The sequence below is a fragment of the Schistocerca serialis genome, chromosome 5 (assembly GCF_023864345.2).
Source record: "Schistocerca serialis cubense isolate TAMUIC-IGC-003099 chromosome 5, iqSchSeri2.2, whole genome shotgun sequence".
Lineage (NCBI taxonomy): Eukaryota > Metazoa > Arthropoda > Insecta > Orthoptera > Acrididae > Schistocerca > Schistocerca serialis.
This window is the reverse complement of record NC_064642.1, coordinates 491318822-491340793: the sequence shown is the minus strand read 5'-3', so window position 1 is coordinate 491340793 and position 21972 is coordinate 491318822. Positions and strand designations below refer to the sequence as shown.

General features: G+C 39.0%; 1 protein-coding gene across 2 annotated transcripts in view; it reads right to left on the bottom strand.

Annotated features, from left to right (window-relative positions):
- LOC126480784 (uncharacterized) overlaps positions 1-21972 on the bottom strand; it is a 351871-nt gene that overhangs the window by 239033 nt on the left and 90866 nt on the right. For both annotated transcript variants that reach the window (XM_050104096.1, XM_050104095.1), the window contains exon 4: positions 2820-3488. In XM_050104096.1, coding sequence (XP_049960053.1) covers positions 2820-3488 — 669 coding nt within the window. The remainder of the gene's footprint in view (positions 1-2819; positions 3489-21972) is intronic.

Genomic DNA, 21972 nt, shown 5'->3' with positions numbered 1-21972 from the left:
GAAGAAGGTGTACTTAGATGAATAACCAACACTAACTTCACTAAATGAAGGTTTATTCAGCGCTTGCACATATAAGAGCACAGAGCGAACTGCCTCCAGCCAGAACACATACAGTGTATATACAGCTACAGAACATTCCAGTACAATGATTCTTGACATTTGTGGATACTTCTAGAATGTACTCAAACCGAATATAGAAATTAAAATGGTACAGTCCAGGTGAGTTTTGAACTCACAACTCTCCATTCAACAGTTTAGTATCATAAACTTCGCTTCTTCTGCGACAATATTATGAAAAGGAAAGTTGCCACTTACCATATAGTGGAGATGCTGAGTCATAGATAGGCACAATAAAAAGACTGTCACAAATAAAGTGCCATGAAGTCACACTTGAGTGTGGCTTCAGTTGCCTGAGACTACAGTTGTGTGTGAGTTGTATTTGCGTGAGTGAGTGAGTGAGAGTGCGTGTGTGAGTGTGAGTCTGTGTGTGGTCTATTTTTTATGAAGACCTTACTGGCTGAAAGCTTTATCTGTGACAGTCTTTTTGTTGTGCCTATCTGTGACTCAGTATCTCTGCTATATGGTGAGTGGCAACTTTCCTTTTCATAATATTGTAATGTCCTTTTTTTGTTTGTTATTGTTCTTTTTTGTTCAGAGCACAGTTTAACATTTCCGAAGCTGCCAATTTTATATCACTCTGTAATCTTACCAATCTCTGGCTGAGTATTTTGGCAAAACCAAACAATGGAAACTCCAGATGGGAATATCAACAATGTAGGAAAAGATAGATTGCTACTTACCGTAAAGAAGACACGTTGTAGACAGGCACAATTAAAAAACACTTACATAAAGCTTTCGATCACAGTCTTCATCAGTAAAAGGGAGACATACATCACTCATACACACAAGCAAGCACACCTCATGCACACATGAATATTTTGGCAGCTATTTTCAGACAAGAATTCATTATAGATAACTGCATCATCTTCGAAAAGTCTAAGGCTACTATTAATACCGTCTACAAAATTTTAAAAACCTAACATGAACAGCAAAGTTCCCCAAATACCTCCCTGCAGTACACCTGAATTTACTTTTACATTTTTTGTTGATTCTCCATTCAAGATAACATACTACATTTGCCCTACCAAAAAATTCTGAATCCAGTAACAAATTTCAGTTGACACCGAATGTTATTGTACTTTCATTAATGAGCATTGATGTGGCACCAAATCAAATGCTTCATGAGAGTCATCTACTTGAAACCCTTCATCCATAGTTTTATGAATATCATATGACAAAGTGAATTTTGGGTTATGCATGACACTTTTTTTCTGAAATTCATGCTGGATGGAATGGAGGAAATAATTTTGTTTGAGATACCTCATTATGTTTGAGCTTGGTGTATGTTCTAATTTTTTTTTTTTTTTTTTTTACCACTGGGCACAGTTTTGGTTAGAGCAGTTATCAGTGTACTGAGTTTTAAAGAGGCACTAATTCAATAGTAAATTCTGGATAAACTCTGACAGGCATTGTTCAATTTTAATGAGAACAGCTGTTTCTCAACAGTGACTGACACTAACATCTACATCGCTCATCTTAAACTGGGTTTGTACTCCTGTATCTTTATTTGTAACAAAACAACTGAAAATGAAGTTTGGCACTTCTGGTTTTACCTTTATATCCTCAATTTCAGGTCCTATGCTACTCATATCTGAATACTAACTTTTATTCCACTGATAGCCCTTTCATATCACCTGAATTTCTTTTGGTATGTGAGAGGTCATTTGCTAATATTCTGCTGTAGTACACGTGAAAGGCTTGACACATTGCCCTTCTGACAGCCTAACACATTTCATTTAGTACCTCTTTACACATGTTTCTACACTCCGTTATACACGTAATGTGAAGTAATCACTGTTTCTTTACAAAAACTGTAGCTCACAGAGGGGCCCTTACGTTATGAACTGTTCTGGTAGGTACTTACATATCTGGTGTTTGGTCAATATTCCCTTACAGGCACTTGCCCAGAGCTAAGGGTTTCAAGTTCCTCGCTGAGGTGCTACACTTTTGCTTCTTCATCTAGTTTACTGAACATGTAAATCTTCCTACTTTTTTAGTTGCCCTTTGTGCTCTAATAATCGTCATTGTTACCAATGCCTTGCCATCAGTGGTACTAGTTCCACTATGAACATCCGTAAAGACACCAGGGCCATTTGTCGCCATTGGACCCAACATATTTCCATCACAAGTGACTTTCTGAACTATCTGCTCTACATGGTTTTCAAAGAACACATTCTGTATTGTTTCACATGCTGCTTACAAAACTGCAGCTACCCCAATTGATAGTTGGGTGATCAAAATCTCTTCCAATGATGACAGTACCTGTGGATGACATACATATTTGCGAGCTGAGGCTTTTTTTTTTTATTATTATTATTATTTTCAGTTTTGTTCAAATCAGTACAGAAATATTAAATACAACTGCTGTTAAATCAAGTTTCAACAATGCTAGTAGTACAAACTTCATAAAAGATATTTATGTCCAGCAACAATAGGAAAAAGGAGGGAGGAGCCAAAAACCCAACTTGAGTACTTTATGTTTATCTACTTTAAAGTTGTAATTACATTACCAGTGTGTAGCCACATTCATTGACAGTTATCTTCTTGCTTTTAATTTGGTTTTGTGGGTTATAATCTAATTCTTGGAGATAGAAATTAGAAAGTATGTAAGAAATTACTGGCTAAATGCTACTATCTATAAGAACATACTGATGCTAAAGAGATGTGGCCAAACTTGAAAAAACTGTTATTCAACGTACCTGGAGCAATAATTTTTTCTTTGGAAAATCTTTGGTTCATTGCACATTTTGTATATGCCATTTCTGATGCAATATTCTGGCTGCAATCTTGTTTTGATCTCTCCACTAATAGCCTACGAGGAAGTGTTTCTTTGGTATTATACACACAATTTATTTTCCCATGTTTGTTGTACTGTAATGAAGTATTTGGCACAACAGGTGGACTAAATGACAAAGGTTGCTGCTGTTCAAAGCATTCAACATCTGAATCATTCATGGATGATTCAAATTTGTATTTCAAGCCATCAAGTTTGTCAGGTGAAATGCTGTATATGTTACTTGTTGCTTCAGGTGTATCACAGGATACTGTTGAATTTATTGAACTGGAAAGAATGCCATGACTTGTTTCACAGTCTGGCATCTCTACACATTGTAACTCACAATTTTCACTCACAGTTTCTTTCTTTGAGCTGGAATTCCCATGCAGTATTAGATTCAGCGGGGATTCACGAACAACAGTGGTAGATGGCAGGTCATCACCAGCTTGTATACTTGCAGATTGCAAGTAATGTGTGGTAGTGGCAGATGGCAATGGCTGAATCTGGCACGCTGAAGGTGATAACCTTGACAGAAATGATTTTTCAGCTTGTGTGATTGTATGTTGTGTATCACATCCAAACTGGTTTTGACCTAAAAAATGTCATAAACAAATAAATAAAAATGAACAATACAATGGTAAAGATCCAATTTGAATATATACCGTATTTACTTGAATTTAAGCCGCACTCGAATCTAAGCCGAACCTGAAAAATGAGACTCGAAATCGAGGAAAAAAAATTTTCCTGAATCTAAGCCGCACCTGAAATCTGAGACTCGAAATTCAAGGGGAGAGAAAAGTTTTAGGCCGCACTTCCAAATCGAAACAAAGTTGGTTCATTGTAATATGAGACACAATTTAGGTTGAATGAACGACGACACAGCTGTAGTAGTTTGGTTCGAGTCGTAGCAGTCTTAGCAGTTAAGCTTTACCAGGTAGCCGTTGTTATGCGTCAGGCGCTCTGTCCGTATTTATACAGGTACCCTTCCTTTTCCACATGCTTCGTCTGGTTTGAATTGATTGCTTATTTTTCTTTGATCTGACAAGTGTAGTTCTCTTTGTTATAGGTGTTTCCGTCACTCAAAGCTGAAAATGCATTACTGTACTGTGTCATGCATTGTTGGTCGCATTCTGAAAATGAGGGTTTACGGCCTGTCGCCGCTTGCGGCATGGCTTGCTTTTGTGCACGCTACCGCCACTTACAATTTAAAAAAAAAAAACAAAGAGAGAAATCGTCTCATTAGCGAAACAATGGCAAGAGACTGCTATTCGTTGCTACTTACACTGCTGCTTTCTTTGATAATGATCAACAAGAACCAAATAATAGACTGCGTATAATAGAAGATGTTCTGAACATGAATTTAGCGAAAATTTTTTCCGTTTGAAAATCTTTGCAGACGCCTCTTTAGTACATTACATTATGCACAGAAATTAGAGTCATCTTAGATTTAAAAATCTAGTCAATTGCCGTGCTTCATTTCTGACTGTATCACTATTAGGCATAAGAATAATACGAATATAAACATGACATGGTATGTATATTCTTCCTCATCTGCTGTTGTCTCACTCTAGTTTCGTAGTTTATTAGGCAGACAGGATTTAAATGAGACAGCAGCAAACACGAAAGAATACATGGCAAAATGTTTATATTCGTATTATTCTTATGGTGAAGAGAATACTGCATGTGATTCACAATTCATAAAAGTTCCTATTAGCAACCATTTCTTCTCACAGTTAGGAAAAAATTCAGAAAGCAGAGTTGGCCATATTGACAAATATCCCAAACAGTCTTGCCAGTCGGATTTTCGTAGTACATTGAAGTGCTGCTACGTTCGAAGAGGAACAATACGGAATTTGTATCTACTTCGTTGGACAATGTATGAAAATGCAGTGGTCGAAACTCGGGGCGGAGAAAAAAAAACTCGTCTTCCACCTTTTTTTTATTTATTTACTGACGCAGAGGTTTTGGTGCCAGTACTTGTCTTTGTGCCTGTGAAGCATGCCTGCGTAGCGCTACATATATTCGACGACAGAAGTTAGTTGTGGCGGCACCTACCAACGTTTTTCAGAACTTCCGCTTACTTTGCACTCGATTCTAAGCCGCAGGCGGTTTTTTGGATTACAAAAACCGGAAAAAAAGTGCGGCTTAGATTCGAGTAAATACGGTACTTAACATACTACAACTATTCACATAATCATGAACCTACTACTACTACTACTACTACTACTACTACACACACACACACACACACACACACACACACACACACACACACACACACACACACACACACACACAGAGAGAGAGAGAGAGAGAGAGAGAGAGAGAGAGAGAGAGAGAGAGAGAGAGAGAGAAGTATAAGCCTCATAAGTTACTAAATAATAAAGGCACAACTTAGGTTAATGTTGAGATATATAGGATGTCATAGGAGGAATGGTCAATATTACCTTAAGAGTTATGAGCACTTTCTCATCTTCACTACTGTGAATGACATCTCTTCTCTGAGCAAGTGCTCATAGCTCTTAAGGTATGCATTTTATAGCCCATGTTTAGTAGACAATTGTTCCCTGTTTTGGTCCACTGTCTCCTACCAAAATCTGTAAAGCAAAGAGCTTGCAGTAGGAAAGATTTGTTTCACAGTATTGAAGATGAAGAAGTGTTAATAGCTCTTAAGCTATGCATTTTAGAGCCCGTTGTTCACTAGACATTTTTGCTTCCCATCATATCTCTGAATACTGAGCATTCCTCCTGGGACACCCTGTATAGCGTAAGTACGTACATAGGACTAGGCTCAATACTGCTGTAGAGGCTTGTTTAGTATAAACGTCATAATTTAACTGATTAGAATAAAAAAAACACAGTCTCTGTGACATTTTCTTTGTTTTATCAGCATCATCAGGTATATCACTACCAATAAAACACACTAAAGTTAGTTACACAATCACGTTTATGCATTTCACACAAAACTTTTATACAATGTAATACATTCTTCATAAGTCATATGAGAAACAAAACAAAAGTGAAATGGAAGTAGATTATTTTAGATTTATTAAGGTATGGGGACCAGTAAACTCTCAACACATGCAGCTGAACTGTTACAACACAAAGGACTGACAGTTGTCTCATCAGAGCACATTGGAAAAAAACCATCATGGTCCACCAAAGTACAAAAGCACTGCTGAAAATCAGGCCTATACAGTGAAAAATATGACACTTATCTTGGGAAAAAAGACAGTGTTTCTGAAAATTACTTTCTACCAGTACTGCCTAACAAGTTTTTATTCAAAATCAATAAACAGGAATTGTTACAATACAGGAAGTGCTTGACAGAACACCGACAATTACTTAGTGTACATCCCATCACTTGTTCGAGTCGAGTGCAGGTAAAATTTACCATTGATGCTCCCTAAGCTCTGTTCCTACACATTTCAACACTTTACATGTGTACTTCTGTTACTATTGCATGAATGAAATAAGATGTAATCTGTGTCCAAGAATAGAAATCTAGGGCAGCAGGGAAGAGGGTAGGTTAAGGTTCAGGTAATTATATTTAATAATTGTAAAACACTAACCAAACTTAAAGAAGAGGAGCAAAAATATATCTGATGGTCCTATAGCATGTTACCAAAGAGCCATAGGCTGACAGGCCACATAGACAGAATGAATGAATGAATGAATGAATGAATGGACACAGGGTGGACTGAAGAGGTTTTGAACACAGAGATGAGGGGGAAGAGGATGGTTTGGAATGAGAGAACTAGCACACGATCAGTGAGAAGGCAAGGCACAGAGATTAAGGAAAAAATAATTCTTGCAATATGGATAAAATACGATAAACATAGATAAAAACTGAAGGACAGACAGATTTAGTGAAATCTGATCTTGCCAAAGAATGAAGTGTAAGAAATATTCCTTACTCCCCATTCCTCATACCCGTCCACTACTACAGAGGTGTGACAGACACCTCTTGTTTAATCACAGCAGCTACATTTATCTATCACCCACTACAAGCACTGTGTACTATCCTATTTAGCCATGATCACCATCCAATTTTTCTTGCATGATTAGTCACTAGCAGAGAATGGGAATTAATTAACTCTGTTATTCATTTCTGTTGAAGGAAATATGTATAAAGATCACATACTGCCACTGTTATTCAGTAGTTTAATGGCTCATGCACCCTCCTCTCCCTATACCAACTATTTTGAAATGTGAAAATGGCAACATACCCTCCCACCACATTCTAGAGACTGGCTGTCCCTTCTCCCGTCCCCCACCTTCCCTGAACTTTTCACTAATCAGTACTCATCTCACATTTTTTCTTTTCTCTGTGCTACCAGATCTCCTCCTGCTGTTTCCTTTTTGCTATTCTCTTTTCTGTTCCCATTTAATGTCTTCCTTGCCATTGCAGTCTGCCCTTTTAAGAGTTACAATCCCTATATCTCACTTACCCTCCAATTTATTGTGTCCTACAGCTTTACACCCTGCTGACCCTTAAAACTGAACACCACGAAGGAATGAAATAAATGCCAAATCAGCATAACATGTACTACATCCTTAGATAGGGAAATGATTATCATTTCAACATAAGCTAGATAAGACTAACGCCATCTGCATCTTGTACAAAATAAAATTGTGCTGCAGGTTTCTCATTCAAGACTCATACTTGCATGTGAGTTTGTTAGAAGAACACGTTACACCTCAGACAAGAAGTATTACCACCTACTACATCTACAGTTTATACCATCTACTATTTGGCACCGAAATTCAACAGCGGCAGGAAAGAGCTCATCGTGACCATGGTTTAATGTAATGCAATATGCTGGTCACTTTGGCTGAGATGCCAGGAATGTCACGCAAATACAGAATTGCTGGTTTCAGGAGGGACACAGAGGATTTCAGTGGTATCTTACCACTAGTGGCCAAGAGGACAGACATACCATTCACTTGGCCATTCAGGCTCGTACAGTTACAACGCATACCTAGAGGGCACAAATGGGCTTGTTTGCAACAAGACAGATATCCACAAAGACAGTGTGATGCTGCTTGGAGTGCCACAAACTGTCAGCAAGGTGGGTGACCATTATTGCAGTTTCCCATGCTACAGCAATGCAAAGAGAAACGTGCCAACAGCTGTAAGCCCGATGACAACAATCGACACAGAAGTGGCACCACATCATCTTTTCAGACACGTCCTTGTTCAGGGTACACACCTGTGTGCTCATGCGTGCATGCATGTGCCCCTGGCATCATGGTACAGGGTGTCTTTGGGTACATGACAACTGCCAACACAGCCAGTACTACGGACAGTAGTGAACACTTTTCCTATTTCTTAGGACTGGTGGCTACGCCCTACCTATGATGTCTGCTTAACATTATCTTTCAAGAAGTCCACACATTGCCCATGTTGTCCTGATCTGCCTTGATAAAGAGTGTTTTCAACTGTGTTTCTGGTCAGTACACCACTCCAGATCTCTTACCCACTGAAAATATCTGGTCACACTTTGCTGAGAGACTGGTGCACCACCAAATGCCAACCATTACACTGATGAACACCAGCACAGAGCTAAAGTAGCATAGAATGACATACCCATATTTGTCATCCAAGCCCAGTTTGACTCGATGTCTAGAGCCATGTTGCTGCTAGAGGCCGAAACTCTATGTCTAAATTCTGCAGCATGAATACCTCCATATCACCTAAAAATCTAATGATACACTTTTCTTCTAAATGTATATGCACTGTAAGTACAAATTTCTTATTTGTTATCCATTCTTGTGTTGCAGTTTTAACAGCCAACAGTGCACAATCTTTCTTTCCCTCAATCTCCCTATCCTACCAACCTCACAACCTACATCATTACTCACAAAGGCTCATGGAGTGCACCTCGTACCCAGATATTCACTAAAATGACACCAGTCACACAGAAAAAACAGTGGATTTTAATCATGCAAACGAACAACCTGGCTTTCATGGATAAAGCACTACAGCCAACTAGTGATCCACAAACAAAAATCATAGAATAGTTCAAAGTATACATTACACTTTGGCCGGAATTAATAGATTTTGACTGTTTCAACTTAATATGTAATAATATTTAAAAATTAATGTTCTCAAGAAAGTCTCATATTTAAGTAGAATTTACTTAGAACACCACAGTTTGGATTCCATACGGGCTGCTCAACTAAGAATGCTGTTTATACATTCATCACCAAATACTACAAGCCACAAATAACAAAATACTTTAGCTGATACTTTTGTGATATCTCCAAGGTGTTTAACTGCGTAGAAGATGTTACTCTCTTAGACTCAAACAAGTTGTGTGTACGGCCATCAATTCCATAATATTTGCGTGTGTATGGCCATCAATTCAACAATATTTAACAAGCAGAAAGCAAAACATTGTTCTGAATAATTCAAACAATGGTGAAAGGAAGAAAATTTTAGTAATTGGGTAGAAATCACAGGAGGAGTCCCACAGGATTTAACTTTGAGTCCATTTCTATCCCTTATCCATGTGAATGATCTTTCACTTTGTGACGGAGCAAGCTGGGATATTTTTACTTCCCCTCTTGTTTTGCCATCTGCCTCCTTAAAATTCGTTTTTCAATTTTAACTAACTACCATTAAAATACGTGAATATAATCTGTACTTTCATAATAGAGAAAGGTTGACCCTCAGTTTTAAAGAATATAACACTAGATCTAATTTTGAGCTTAGTTTTATGTATGTAATTGATTTTCTAATTTATTTTGACTATTCCTAGTTAGTATCTTCCATTATACGGAGAAATCAGTAATTGTTTCATAACTTAAATTTTATTGTTGACATATAAACAAATATAAATTCTCTACGAATTATAAACATTTGGAAGACGAAATGCTAGTATTCTTAAAGTATCTATTTGGCTTTAGCCGGAAACATGTTAACAAAAACAGCCTATCGTTAATTTCAAAGTAATTAACACATTTGTCAAAAGTATTGTTTGTGTACTTATATTTGTTAATTTCATGATTTAAACAAATAATTCGGACTAACTTTGGTAGTAAAAGAAACTGTTAAAAACAACCAATTTTTCGATATATTCAGTTAATCAAATGAGTTAAGTTTTAATTGTAATTTTTGTAAATTAAACTTCAAACAATGTGTAGTTTCAGCACCTATTATTGTGATGATATATAAGGGCCTGATTTTTGGTCACAAGACAGTCAGTCCATGGCCGAGTTTCAGATCAGGAACCTGTGTTGGTTAGAATGACAACAATGCATCAACTTAACAGTGAAATAAGTGTTACACCAATAGGCCGTGTGTTAAAGCAATGACAGTGTCTGCTCCATACATACCAGATTATTCTACAAAAACTGTGAACTTCGTGATTAGGTTTTACTGCTCATAGATGTTCAACAGGAAACTTTTGTAGCAGTACGTGGAGGTTTGCCTGCAAACTATTAATGAGGCATATCGAAAGTTAAACATATAACTATATATTATTAGGGGCTTGTGAGCAGTGAAATTAAAATACTCTGAAACAAAACTGTACACCTGTCGGCTACATTATTTATGGCAGTCAGTGTCGGAATCCACAACCCAGTTTTCAGTCAGTGTAGCAATGCAGTATGTCGACACAGAGGACATCAAATGAAATAAATAAAGCAGGCAGAACTGTTACAACTTGACAGTCATCAAGCAGAACTGGAATTTTTTGTAGACAGTTCTGGTCTTATAATAAAGACCATTCAAGAGAAAGCAACAGAAGACATTTCTCAAAGAATTATTTAATGGTTCACTGGAAACTGACTATCCCTTAACTTTGATGTAATACATTATCTTCAGTTCTGTACACCAAACAGCTGTGAAAATTACCAAACTATCAGTTTGATAAGTCACGGCTGCAAAACACTGACACCAATTCTGTAAAATCGAATGGAAAACTGGTAGAAGCCGACCTCGGGGAGGATCGTTTTGCATTCCGCAGAAATGTTGGAACACGCAAGGCAATACTGACCCTACGACTTATCTTACAAGATAGATTAAGGAGAGGTAAATCTACTTTTCTAGCATTTGTAGACTTAGAGAAAGCTTTTGACACTGGACAACTCTCTTTCAAATTCTGAAGGTGGCAGGGGTAAAATACAGGGAGCAAGAGGCTATTTACAATCTGTACAGAAACCAGATGACAGCTGTAAGAATAGAGGGGCATGAAAGGGAAGCAGTGGTTGGGAAGGGAGTGAGACAGGGTTGTAGCCGCTCCCCAATGTTATTCAATCTGCATATTGAGCAAGCAGTAAAGGAAATGAAAGAAAAGTTCGGAGTAGGTATTAAAATCCATGGAGAAGAAATAAAAACTTTGAGGTTCACCGATGACTTTGTAATTCTGTCAGAGACAGCAAAGGACTTGGAGGAGAAGTTGAATGGAATCGACAGTGTCTTGAAAGGATATAAGATGAACATCAACAAAAGCAAAACGAGGATAATGGAATGTAGTTGAATTAAACTGAGCGATGCTGAGGGTATTAGATTAGGAAATGAGACGCTTAAAGTAGTAAAGGAGTTTTGCTATTTGGGGAGCAAAATAACTGATGATGGTTGAAGTAGAGAGGATATAAAATGTAGACTGGCAATGGCAAGGAAAGCGTTTCTGAAGAAGAGAAATTTGTTAACATCGAGTATAGATTTAAATGTCAGAAGTCGTTTCTGAAAGTATTTGTATGGAGTGTAGCCATGTGTGGAAGCGAAACATGGACAATAAATAATTCGGACAAGAAGAGAATAGAAGCTTTCAAAATGTGGTGCTACAGAAGAATGCTGAAGATTAGATGGGTAGATCACATAACTAATGAGGAGGTATTGAATAGAACTGAGGAGAAGAGGAGTTTGTGGCACAACTTGACTAGAAGAAGGGATCAGTTGGTAGGACATGTTCTGAAGCATCAAGGGATCACCAATTTAGTATTGGAGGCAGTGTGGAGGGTAAAAATTATAGAGGGAGACCAAGAGATGAATACACTACCCAGATTCAGAAGGATGTAGGTTGCAGTAGGTACTGGGAGATGATGAAGCTTGCACAGGATAGAGTAGCATGTAGAGCTGCATCAAACCAGTCTCAGGCCTAAAGACCACAACAACAACTGCCAATGAAACAACCTTACAGGAACTGATTGGCAATTTTCCACTTTTCTACATTAACAACAAACAGAGAAATGCAGTCCAAAATTTCCTGAGCCTTCAGAGGAAGATTTTTTAACCATCTACAGTGGCAAAATTATAGACCTACTTTCTATGAATTTGAAAGTTCCATGTACATTTCAACTTTTGCAAGCGAGTCATGAAATAAATAACACAAACTTTGAAGAAATTACCTATGTGCCAACAAGAAGCATGAGCACCTTTTTCAAAAGAATTATGTAGGGTGTGTAAGCTGCAGGTGCCTAATTCCAATAATTTCTTTCCATGATCTTGTTTCATATTATTCTGCAGAATACTAATGAATTTTTTATTTACTGCAGGTTCATCCATAGACATTTGCAGAAGTCTTAAGTTTGATACTTTCTACAGCAGCCATAAATGAATTTTTAATATTCTCTGCTATTGCACGGCCCATTAAAATACAAAAAAAGTGTCTTGTATGAACCTGATATAAGTCTGTATTCCAAAACCTAACTGAAATATTCATCTGCTTCGTATGGCGGGTGTATTTAAAGTTCATGAAATAAAAGTGTGTACTCATCTACAGAATCTAAGCATTGAAACTAACTGTTTGAAATGTGGTGCAATACCAAAACAAATTATATAGGCACACAAGTGAAGTACTTCGCTGTTTCATTATCAGGAAACATATTTATAAATGAAGATGACATATCTGTACATGACTTGAAAGAATAATTTGATTCACAGCTTTTCCTTGCCCCTAATTACTTCAGCCTTCAGACATTCATTTTCTGACAAGTATGCTTTTACTGCTGGTGAGTATTGAAAGCTTGGAGCTTCATGTATTGCTGAATTTGAGCGCAAGTCTTTAGAAAATTAAAGTAAATTGTCCACATTTTGTTATGTTCCTGCATTTGGTTTTAAAAAATGCAGCGTGCTTCCTTGCTGTTTCATTAATGCAGTGTGTTTCTGTCGTATAAAGAAAGAAAAATTTGCTGGTATTATTTTTAATAATACTGTTGGTAATTAATATAAAGCCCTAAATCAATTTTGAAAAATAATTATTGCCACCTCTGCAGTTTACAACCTATGGCAAATTTCTTCCCCCAGATACATGTTACAGCTACAAACTGTATTTCAAAAGACACAATTCTTCGAGTACTTCCTTTTAACAGTTTCCCTTGAATTGGCCACATACTTGAATTTTGCAGGTGGTAGGAGCCTAAAAGTCAAAAAACTTGCCACCAGCCGGACAATTCGACGCCTCTGTGTCATTACTGATGTTATATTGTGTAAAAGTAATTATCATCATTTGTTCTTTACAGGCTGATAAATGGGGCTCTGTAATGTTCTTAACTGTTTGCATCTTTTAGTGTTCCAGTACTGGAATTGATCTACTGGCGGCACAGCTCTCTTCTCACGTAACCCAGCTCCACCTCCATTGGTTCTTGATGGCGGCAGAGAAACAATCCAGCATATGCCATACTGAATTTGAATGATGTGGTCTGTAATTCACACTTTTAAGCTGATGTAATCTTGCTGTGAGAATTCTATGTCTTTGTGTCACATATATAATGAAAGTGCTGGTGAAATTACAAGTTTTGCAATATAATTTGTGGGTGTAGCACTCCATTAAGTGCAGTGCCCAAGTAATTTACCTTTATCCTTGTGATTTTTATTGTTATTATTTTGACTGTAAAGTACCTCGTCTTCATGCTAAATTTCCACAATTTCGAGCGATCATGATTGCACACTAATCTTTTACCGTTTGTTTTATCATTAATCATTTGTTTCATTTATACCTCACCTTTCTGATAAATTTTAGCACTCACCTCCTCAGATACTAAACAATAATTATTATCCAAGTAGGTACAGATTAAGTGTATTAACAACTCATTCATGAATTAATGTGTAACACGTGTAATTTAAGCACATCAAGTGAAATATTCTCACCAAGTTACATGCAACATAAAATAACACCTTTGATAACCTAACAATAATAAGCAATGGGTAACTAAAGGCATAACAATTTCCAGTGAGAGAAATAGATTTCTGCAGAACTGTTATAAGAAATGTAGAGTAACCCAAGAATTCGCAGATTATTCAAAAGCATACAAAAGAATCTACGGTAGAGTAGTCAAAGGGGCAAAAATTATGTGGAATGACAATTTGATAAGAAACTCATCTAACAAAATGAGATCCGTGTGAAGAGTTATAAAGAAAGAAACTTGTAGTTCAGCTCCTAAGAAAAAGAATGTACCATTAACACTAGAAGGTTCAAAAGTCACAGACCCAAATTCAGTTGTGGAAAAATTCAATGAATACTTCACTTCACTAGCTGAAGATCTCATTCAATTACACTGTGAAGCACCAGTCCCAAGTTTCTCCAACAAGTCAGTGATCTCAACTGCTTCTATGTATGTTTATGAAACAAACCCCAATGAAATTGTAAGTAAAATTAAATAATTAAGCAATAAAATGTCAAGTGGTTTTGATGAATTACCTGATTTCATATAAAAAGCATGTGCTCACCACATAGCAAACCACTTGGCAAAAATTTTCAACCTCTTTTTAAAAACTGGTGTGTTTCCAGTTATTTTTAAAATAGCAAAAGTTTCACCACTGCTAAAAAAAGGTTCTTCTGAAAAAATATCAAACTACCGACCCATGTCATAGTTAAGTTCCTTCTCAAAAATTCTAGAAAAACTCTGCTATGACAGGCTTTTAAGTTTCATAAATAAATATGAACCTCTTAGAGTACAACAACATGGTTTTAGAAAGTCTAAATCTACACAGACAGCAACTTTTGAATTCTTAGATTGCATTTTAAAATCCCTTGATCAACATAAATTAGCTGCAGGTATTTTTCTAGATCTATCAAAAGCCTTTGACGTCCTGCACCAAAACATTCTGCTCGAAAAATTAGAAAGACGAGGAGTAAGAGGTGTAGCACATAGCTGGTTGTGTTCATACCTAAAAAACCACAGGCAGAAAGTATCACTTCAGTATGAATTCAACAAAATGAATAAAACAAGAAACAACTCCTTTCTTTCTAGCGAATTACCAATAAAATATGGCGTACCACAGGGCTCAATCTTAGGCCCAATACTATTCTTGATTTACGTAGACGACTTAGTTGAATATATGAGTCCCACAAAAACCATCCTGTTTGCCGTTGACACCAGCATATTGCTCACTGGATCCAGTCTAGAAACTTTGCACTCCACAGCAGAAAGTACTATGAAAAGACTTTCTGAGTGGTTCACAAAAAACAAACTCATTATAAATACTGAAAAAACTGTGTGTGTCAATTTTCATTTAATTCCTCCAACTAATCAAATGTCTGTTCAAGCACAATTAAGAAATGATCCCCTAGAAAATGTAAGTGTCACAAAATTTTTGGGTCTATGGGTTCAGCAAGACAAAGTGGGAGACGTATATAAATAACGTGTCTAGAAAACTATCATTTATGTGCTATGGCCTAAGAATTTTAAAGGCTACAACAAGCAAAACAACAGTACTGCAGGCATACTATGCACAGTTCCACTTACTAGTCTGATATGGGATCATTTACTGGGGATACTCAACTCACAGTGTAAAGGTTTTCAGAATGCAAAAAAGAGCTCTACGAATAATTTGTGGCCTTAAAAAGATGGAGTCCTGTAAATCACATTTTACTGAGCTTGGTGTTCTAAATGTTCCAAGTTTATTCATTTATGAAACTATCTTGTTCACTAGGGACTACCTCCTGAAAACAGGCAAACTACTACAGAACAAAAATGTACACAACTATAATACCAGAGGGAAATCAAATATACAACAAAAATATCACAGAACAACAGCCTATCAGAGAAGCATAATTACAATTGGTATAATACTACACAATAAGATACCAGAGGAAATAAAAAATGCTTCTCATCCAATATTTAAAGCTAAACTAAAGTCATTTCTAATAAAACACTGTTTCCATTCTGTCAGAGAATTTCTGAATACGTAACAAAATTAATTGTAATAGGTACCTATTTTTAATTTGCCTACTATTTTGCTAATACTATGTATTATTGTAACTTATCTTTGACCTGTCCAATATCAATTGTACAATTTGTGCTGTATGATAAAACTGGACCAATAAAAAATCAAATAAAATCATATGAGCTTTCAATGCTGCTTCTCCCATCAACACTATATCAATGTCCTTTACACAAATCTTACACTTTTCTTTGTGAATGTCTTTTGATGGCAATGGCCATTACTTATATTCATCTTGTCACGGTCACAGCTGGCTAAGCAACACTTTCCAGGCATTTTAATCACAATTTTAAAAATACACCTGTTCTGCAGAGTTTCCACCAAATGTGTGCTACAAGTAGGGATGGGTGATAAATTGCAGACTGATAAATTGCCACAGATGTTTCCTTGTCACAGGTGAACTGTTTAGTTAAGGTTTCCGCATTCCTTACTATTGCTGCCAATGTACAGTATCTCCCACAACTGGCACTGCAGTAATGAATTTACATGCAGAAAATGGTGTCCGTTGCCAGTACTGTATGAAATTGTACCCCTACTCTATTCTTCATGCCTGAGTTGGGGGTAGCCTTATCTCTCTTGCCCTAATGTCACGAGGTTGAGCAACCCTCATAACTGCTTTGACCTAGACATCAAGTCTTTTTTCACCTTTTTAACTTTGACAAGTTAATAGATTTTAAGTTAAGAACCCTGTATCAGTGTGCGTACTGTCTGTGTGTCGAATGGGGAAAGCACGTGATCTATCGAGTTTGACTGAGGGCAGATTGCAATGGCATGAGCATTTCAAAAACTGTACGATTTGTCAGATGTTCGATGAGTGCTGTGGTGAATGTCTTCAACACTTGGCAAAACCAAGGTGAAATCACATCCAGACATTGAGGGATTGGATGTCATAGGCTGGTCAGACTGTTGAAACAGGACAGGCAGGGAACTGTGGCAGAACTAACATCAGACTTAAATGCTGGGCAGAGTAAAAGTGTCTCTGAACATAAGGCACACCAAATGCCTCTAACATGTAACAGGCGTTTTCCCCTCATTCTATTTGCGAGTTAACAGGAAGGAAAATGACTAGTATTGGTATGGGGTGCCCTCAGCCACATATCATAGAGTGGACTGTGGAGTTTCAGTGCATATCTAGAATGATGGGCTTCTGCAGCATGTGCTAATGTTTACACCACAACATGAGCAATTACGACTCAAATGGACATGTGACCACCACTACTGGATGTTGGTACAGTGACACAGAGTTGCATCGTCTGGGGAATCCCAATACATTCTTCTTCATGCTGATGGAAGGGCACAAATCCATCACCTTCCAGGGGAACAGCTTCTTGATAACAGTGCTACGGCACAGAGACAAGCTGGCGGTTGCTCCATTATGCCCTGGGGAACATACACATTGGCATTCATGAGTCCAGTGGAGCTTGTGCAGGACACCATGATGACTGAGGAGTATCGGACATTGGTTGCAGACCACGTACATGCCTTCACGCAATCATGTTTCCTGTCGGCAGTGGCATTTTTCAACAAGACAATGTACCATGTCACAAGGCCAAGAGTGTGACGGAGTGGTTCGAGGAACATAGTGGTGAGTTCCAATTGATGTGCTGGCCCACCAACTAGCAAGATCTGTATCTGACTGAGTAAATCTGGGATGTGATCGAATGTGTCATCAGAGCTCAAATCCCCTCTCCCTAGAATTTAAGGGAATTACGCAACGTGCACAGATGTGATGCCAGCTCCCTCCAGTGACCTACCATGGCCTTCTTGCTTCCATGTCACAACGTATTGCCGCTGTTATCCATGTCAAACAAACACATACTGGCTATTAGGTAGGTGGTCATAAGGTTCTGGTTGATCAGTGTGTAACATGACTCCATGCCAGAACAACTATTTTCAGTATCTCCAGAAAAAGCTTTTGCACACACATCTAGCAGTGTAGTCAGGACTGGAAAGTGGTGTGTGCTGGTCTTGTGATTAATACACAGTATCCATATTCAGAAAAAGAAACCACATCAATCTGCTTGCCAATGAGGGGAAGGAGAAAAAGGTGTGTGTGTGTGTGTGTGTGTGTGTGTGTGTGTGTTTGGGGGGGGGGGGGGGACACTACGTGTTGAGTACCGCCGTACTGCCAGGAGAACAACAGAAGGTAGCTCCTCCACCTGCAGACCTATGTCGGAGGAGAACAGATATGCAAAGATAAGGCAGACTTAACCCATTTATCATCTGCTCTGGTGGCAGCTCATTACAGAAAAGACAGACATTTTGCTGGCTCGTCTCAGGGCTCCTCAGTCTCACAAATCAGTTGATCGTGCAATCTGATTTCATTGGTGTCGTATCAGCCACCGCACAGCAGCCGTCAACTCGGCGCGGCGTGCTACAACACGCGCGGCACACAGCGAGTACCGCTGGCGCCGCACACGATGTCAACAACTGGCGCAAGTGCACGCGTCGTCGCGGGGTAGGCAGCAGCGTACACACCACTATCAATACGGATTACCCTGGCGGTGCTGCCCTTGCCACCAGAGTGAGCAACCGTACAAGGGCGCCATCTACCAACACACTGACTGGCCGGACCTGCGGATTTAAGCGAGCTCCCTGAGCCCGTTTAACCAGTTCAATCTTCGCCAATGACTGTGTTACTACCCGGCTGCTGGATTCACGACAACCGAACCGTACTGCGGCCTCCCTGGCTGGAAACTTGCGACGCATTGGTATCGAGTGGTTGGCAGTGGTTTGGACTTGTATTCTCTGCTAGTGAATCTCATTTCTCCTTGGCGCTACAGCCAGCAAAGTGTTGTGTAGTCAAACTTAAGTTTTGTTTTTGAGTGACACAAGATCAAATAAATTTGGTTATCATGGAATATTTGTTGTGTTATAGTGCAGACATAACAATTAGTAGAGTGGATTTGCAGATGATGACCTGGTCTATTCCAGTATGAACTGGTCTATTGCTATTGCATAAGTGGAAAGGCAAAGAACAAAATGGGTTCTCTGTAGAATTTAAATAACAAGAGCTTTTCATGTTTGGGGTCTGGGGTGCTCTAGCATATCTCCTCCCCTCTCCCTGAAAGAATGTACCACAGGTGAATTCTACAACCTCACTGGGGCCTTAAATCTATGGGTAACAAAATTTTATTTCATTTAACAATTCAAATCTTGAAATGTGAGTACGATTGTTACATCACCGTGCAGTCACTACAATTGGTGATACAGGACTGATGGTGGCGGCGTTACAATGGTAGCTGCCACTGGTTTCAGAGACAGTTTTAAGGAGAAGCACAAGCAACTGATAACACTTATTTGACAAGGATGAGAGTATATATATATATATAAATAAAAAAAAAAAAAAAAAAAAAAAAAAAAAAAAAAAAAAAAACAGAAACCCATGAGCCCACAAAGTCCAATGTCCTTACGGTGACTGCGTAACTACTGTGATGGCACCAATTGGTTACCAACCTAACCAGATAGAAATCACGGAACCAGATTTTGAAACACAACTGTTTGTTTTAACTGCAATCAAGGGGGACTGAAGCAGTGTTTGTGATTACTTTGCACTGCTGATTACATCCTCTACGTAACATTGTAATTATTTAATGGACCAAAGAAAAGTTGCAAAACTGAAAATATATTAGTGTGTGGAAGACGCCAAATCAGCTACTTGGTTAAATCTTTCTGATCATCAACCAGTATGAAATAAAAAATGAAACTGATTTAACTATGGTTGGTTGGTTCATTGGTGACTAAACAGCAAGGGAATCAGTCCCTTGAACCACGGGTAGCTCATCCAGAATTAGTGATGTCCACAAAGTACATGTTCTGGTGATGGAAGTATGTAGGAGAAGACTGAGGTATTGAAGGCAATACTGATGCCATACCTAAGAAAGAATTTACAGGGAAGTGTATGGCTTGGACCATTACATAGGTCAGATCAGATGAGGGATTCTCCCAGGGCTCATCTAATGGCAAGAAAAGCCCCACCCTGCATCCAACTCCTGCCAGGGCAATTAAGGGCGAAGACAATAATAGAGAAAATAATGTCTTCAAGTTGGCAGATTAAGAACAGTAAAAGTGAGAAGGCTAAATATGTAAGGGATGTTAGTTAGATCATCAATAATAAAAACAAGGTGTGGAGCAGTAATATATATATGATGTGACTTACCACACGAAAGCGCTGGCAGGTCGATAGACACACAAACAAACACAAACATACACACAAAATTCAAGCTTTCGCAACCAACGGTTGCTTCGTCAGGAAAGAGGGAAGGAAAGGGAAAGACGAAAGGATGTGGGTTTTAAGGGAGAGGGTAAGGAGTCATTCCAATCCCGGGAGCGGAAAGACTTACCTTAGGGGGAAAAAAGGACAGGTATACACTCGCGCGCGCACACACACACATATCCATCCGCACATCCGCAAGGTACGTCAAGGAAAGTGGCATGGGACGTTGACCTCCACCTGTCCAATGGCCAGCTTCACACGTCCGTCCACATCAAACCCACTAACAAGCAACAGTACCTCCATTATGACAGCTGCCACCCATTCCACATCAAACGGTCCCTTCCCTACAGCCTAGGTCTTCGTGGCAAACGAATCTGCTCCAGTCCGGAATCCTGAACCATTACACCAACAATCTGAAAACAGCTTTTGGATCCCGCAACTACCCTCCCGACCTGGTACAGAAGCAAATAACCAGAGCCACTTCCTCATCCCCTCAAGCCCAGAACCTCCCACAGAAAACCACAAAAGTGCCCCACTTGTAACAGGATACTTTCCGGGACTGGATCAGACTCCGAATGTGGCTCTCCAGCAGGGATACGACTTCCTCAAATCCTGCCCAGAAATGAGATCCATCCTTCATGAAATCCTCCCCACTCCACCAAGAGTGTCTTTCCGCCATCCACCTAACCTTTGTAACCTCTTAGTTCATCCCTATGAAATCCCCAAACCACCTTCCCTACCATCTGGCTCATACCCTTGTAACCGCCCCCGGTGTAAAACCTGTCCCATGCACCCTCCCACCACCACCTACTCCAGTCCTGTAACCCGGAAGGTGTACACAATCAAAGGCAGAGCCACGTGTGAAAGCACCCAGTGATTTACCAACTGACCTGCCTACACTGTGAAGCTTTCTATGTGGGAATGACCAGCAACAAACTGTCCATTCGCATGAATGGACACAGGCAGACAGTGTTTGTTGGTAATGAGGATCACCCTGTGGCTAAACATGCCTTGGTGCACGGCCAGCACATCTTGGCACAGTGTTACACCGTCCGGGTTATCTGGATACTTCGCACTAACACCAACCTGTCAGAACTCCGGAGAGGGGAACTTGCCCTTCAGTGTATCCTCTCTTCTCGTTATCTGCCAGGCCTCAACCTCCGCTAATTTCAAGTTGCCGCCACTCATATCTCACCAGTCTTTCAACAACATCTTTGCCTCTGTACTTCTGCCTAGACTGACATCTCTGTCGAAACTCTTTGCCTTTACAAATGTCTGCTTGTGTCTGTGTATGTGCAGTTGGATATGGGTGTGTGTGCGAGTGTATACCTGTCCTTTTTTCCCCCTAAGGTAAGTCTTTCCGCTCCCGGGATTGGAATGACTCCTTAGCCTCTCCCTTAAAACCCACATCCTTTCGTCTTTCCCTCTCCTTCCCTCTTTCCTGATGAAGCAACCGTTGGTTGCGAAAGCTTGAATTTTGTGTGTATGTTTGTGTTTGTTTGTGTGTCTATCGACCTGCCAGCACTTTCGTTTGGTAAGTCACATCATCTTTGTTTTTAGATATATTTTTCCCATGTGGAATGTTTCCCTCTATATATATAAGGTGTGGCCGAAAATGAGTCAAACTACATTGAAAATCATTTAATACATAAGAGAGGGATGAAAGTGTGAAGTGGTCAAGGAGGT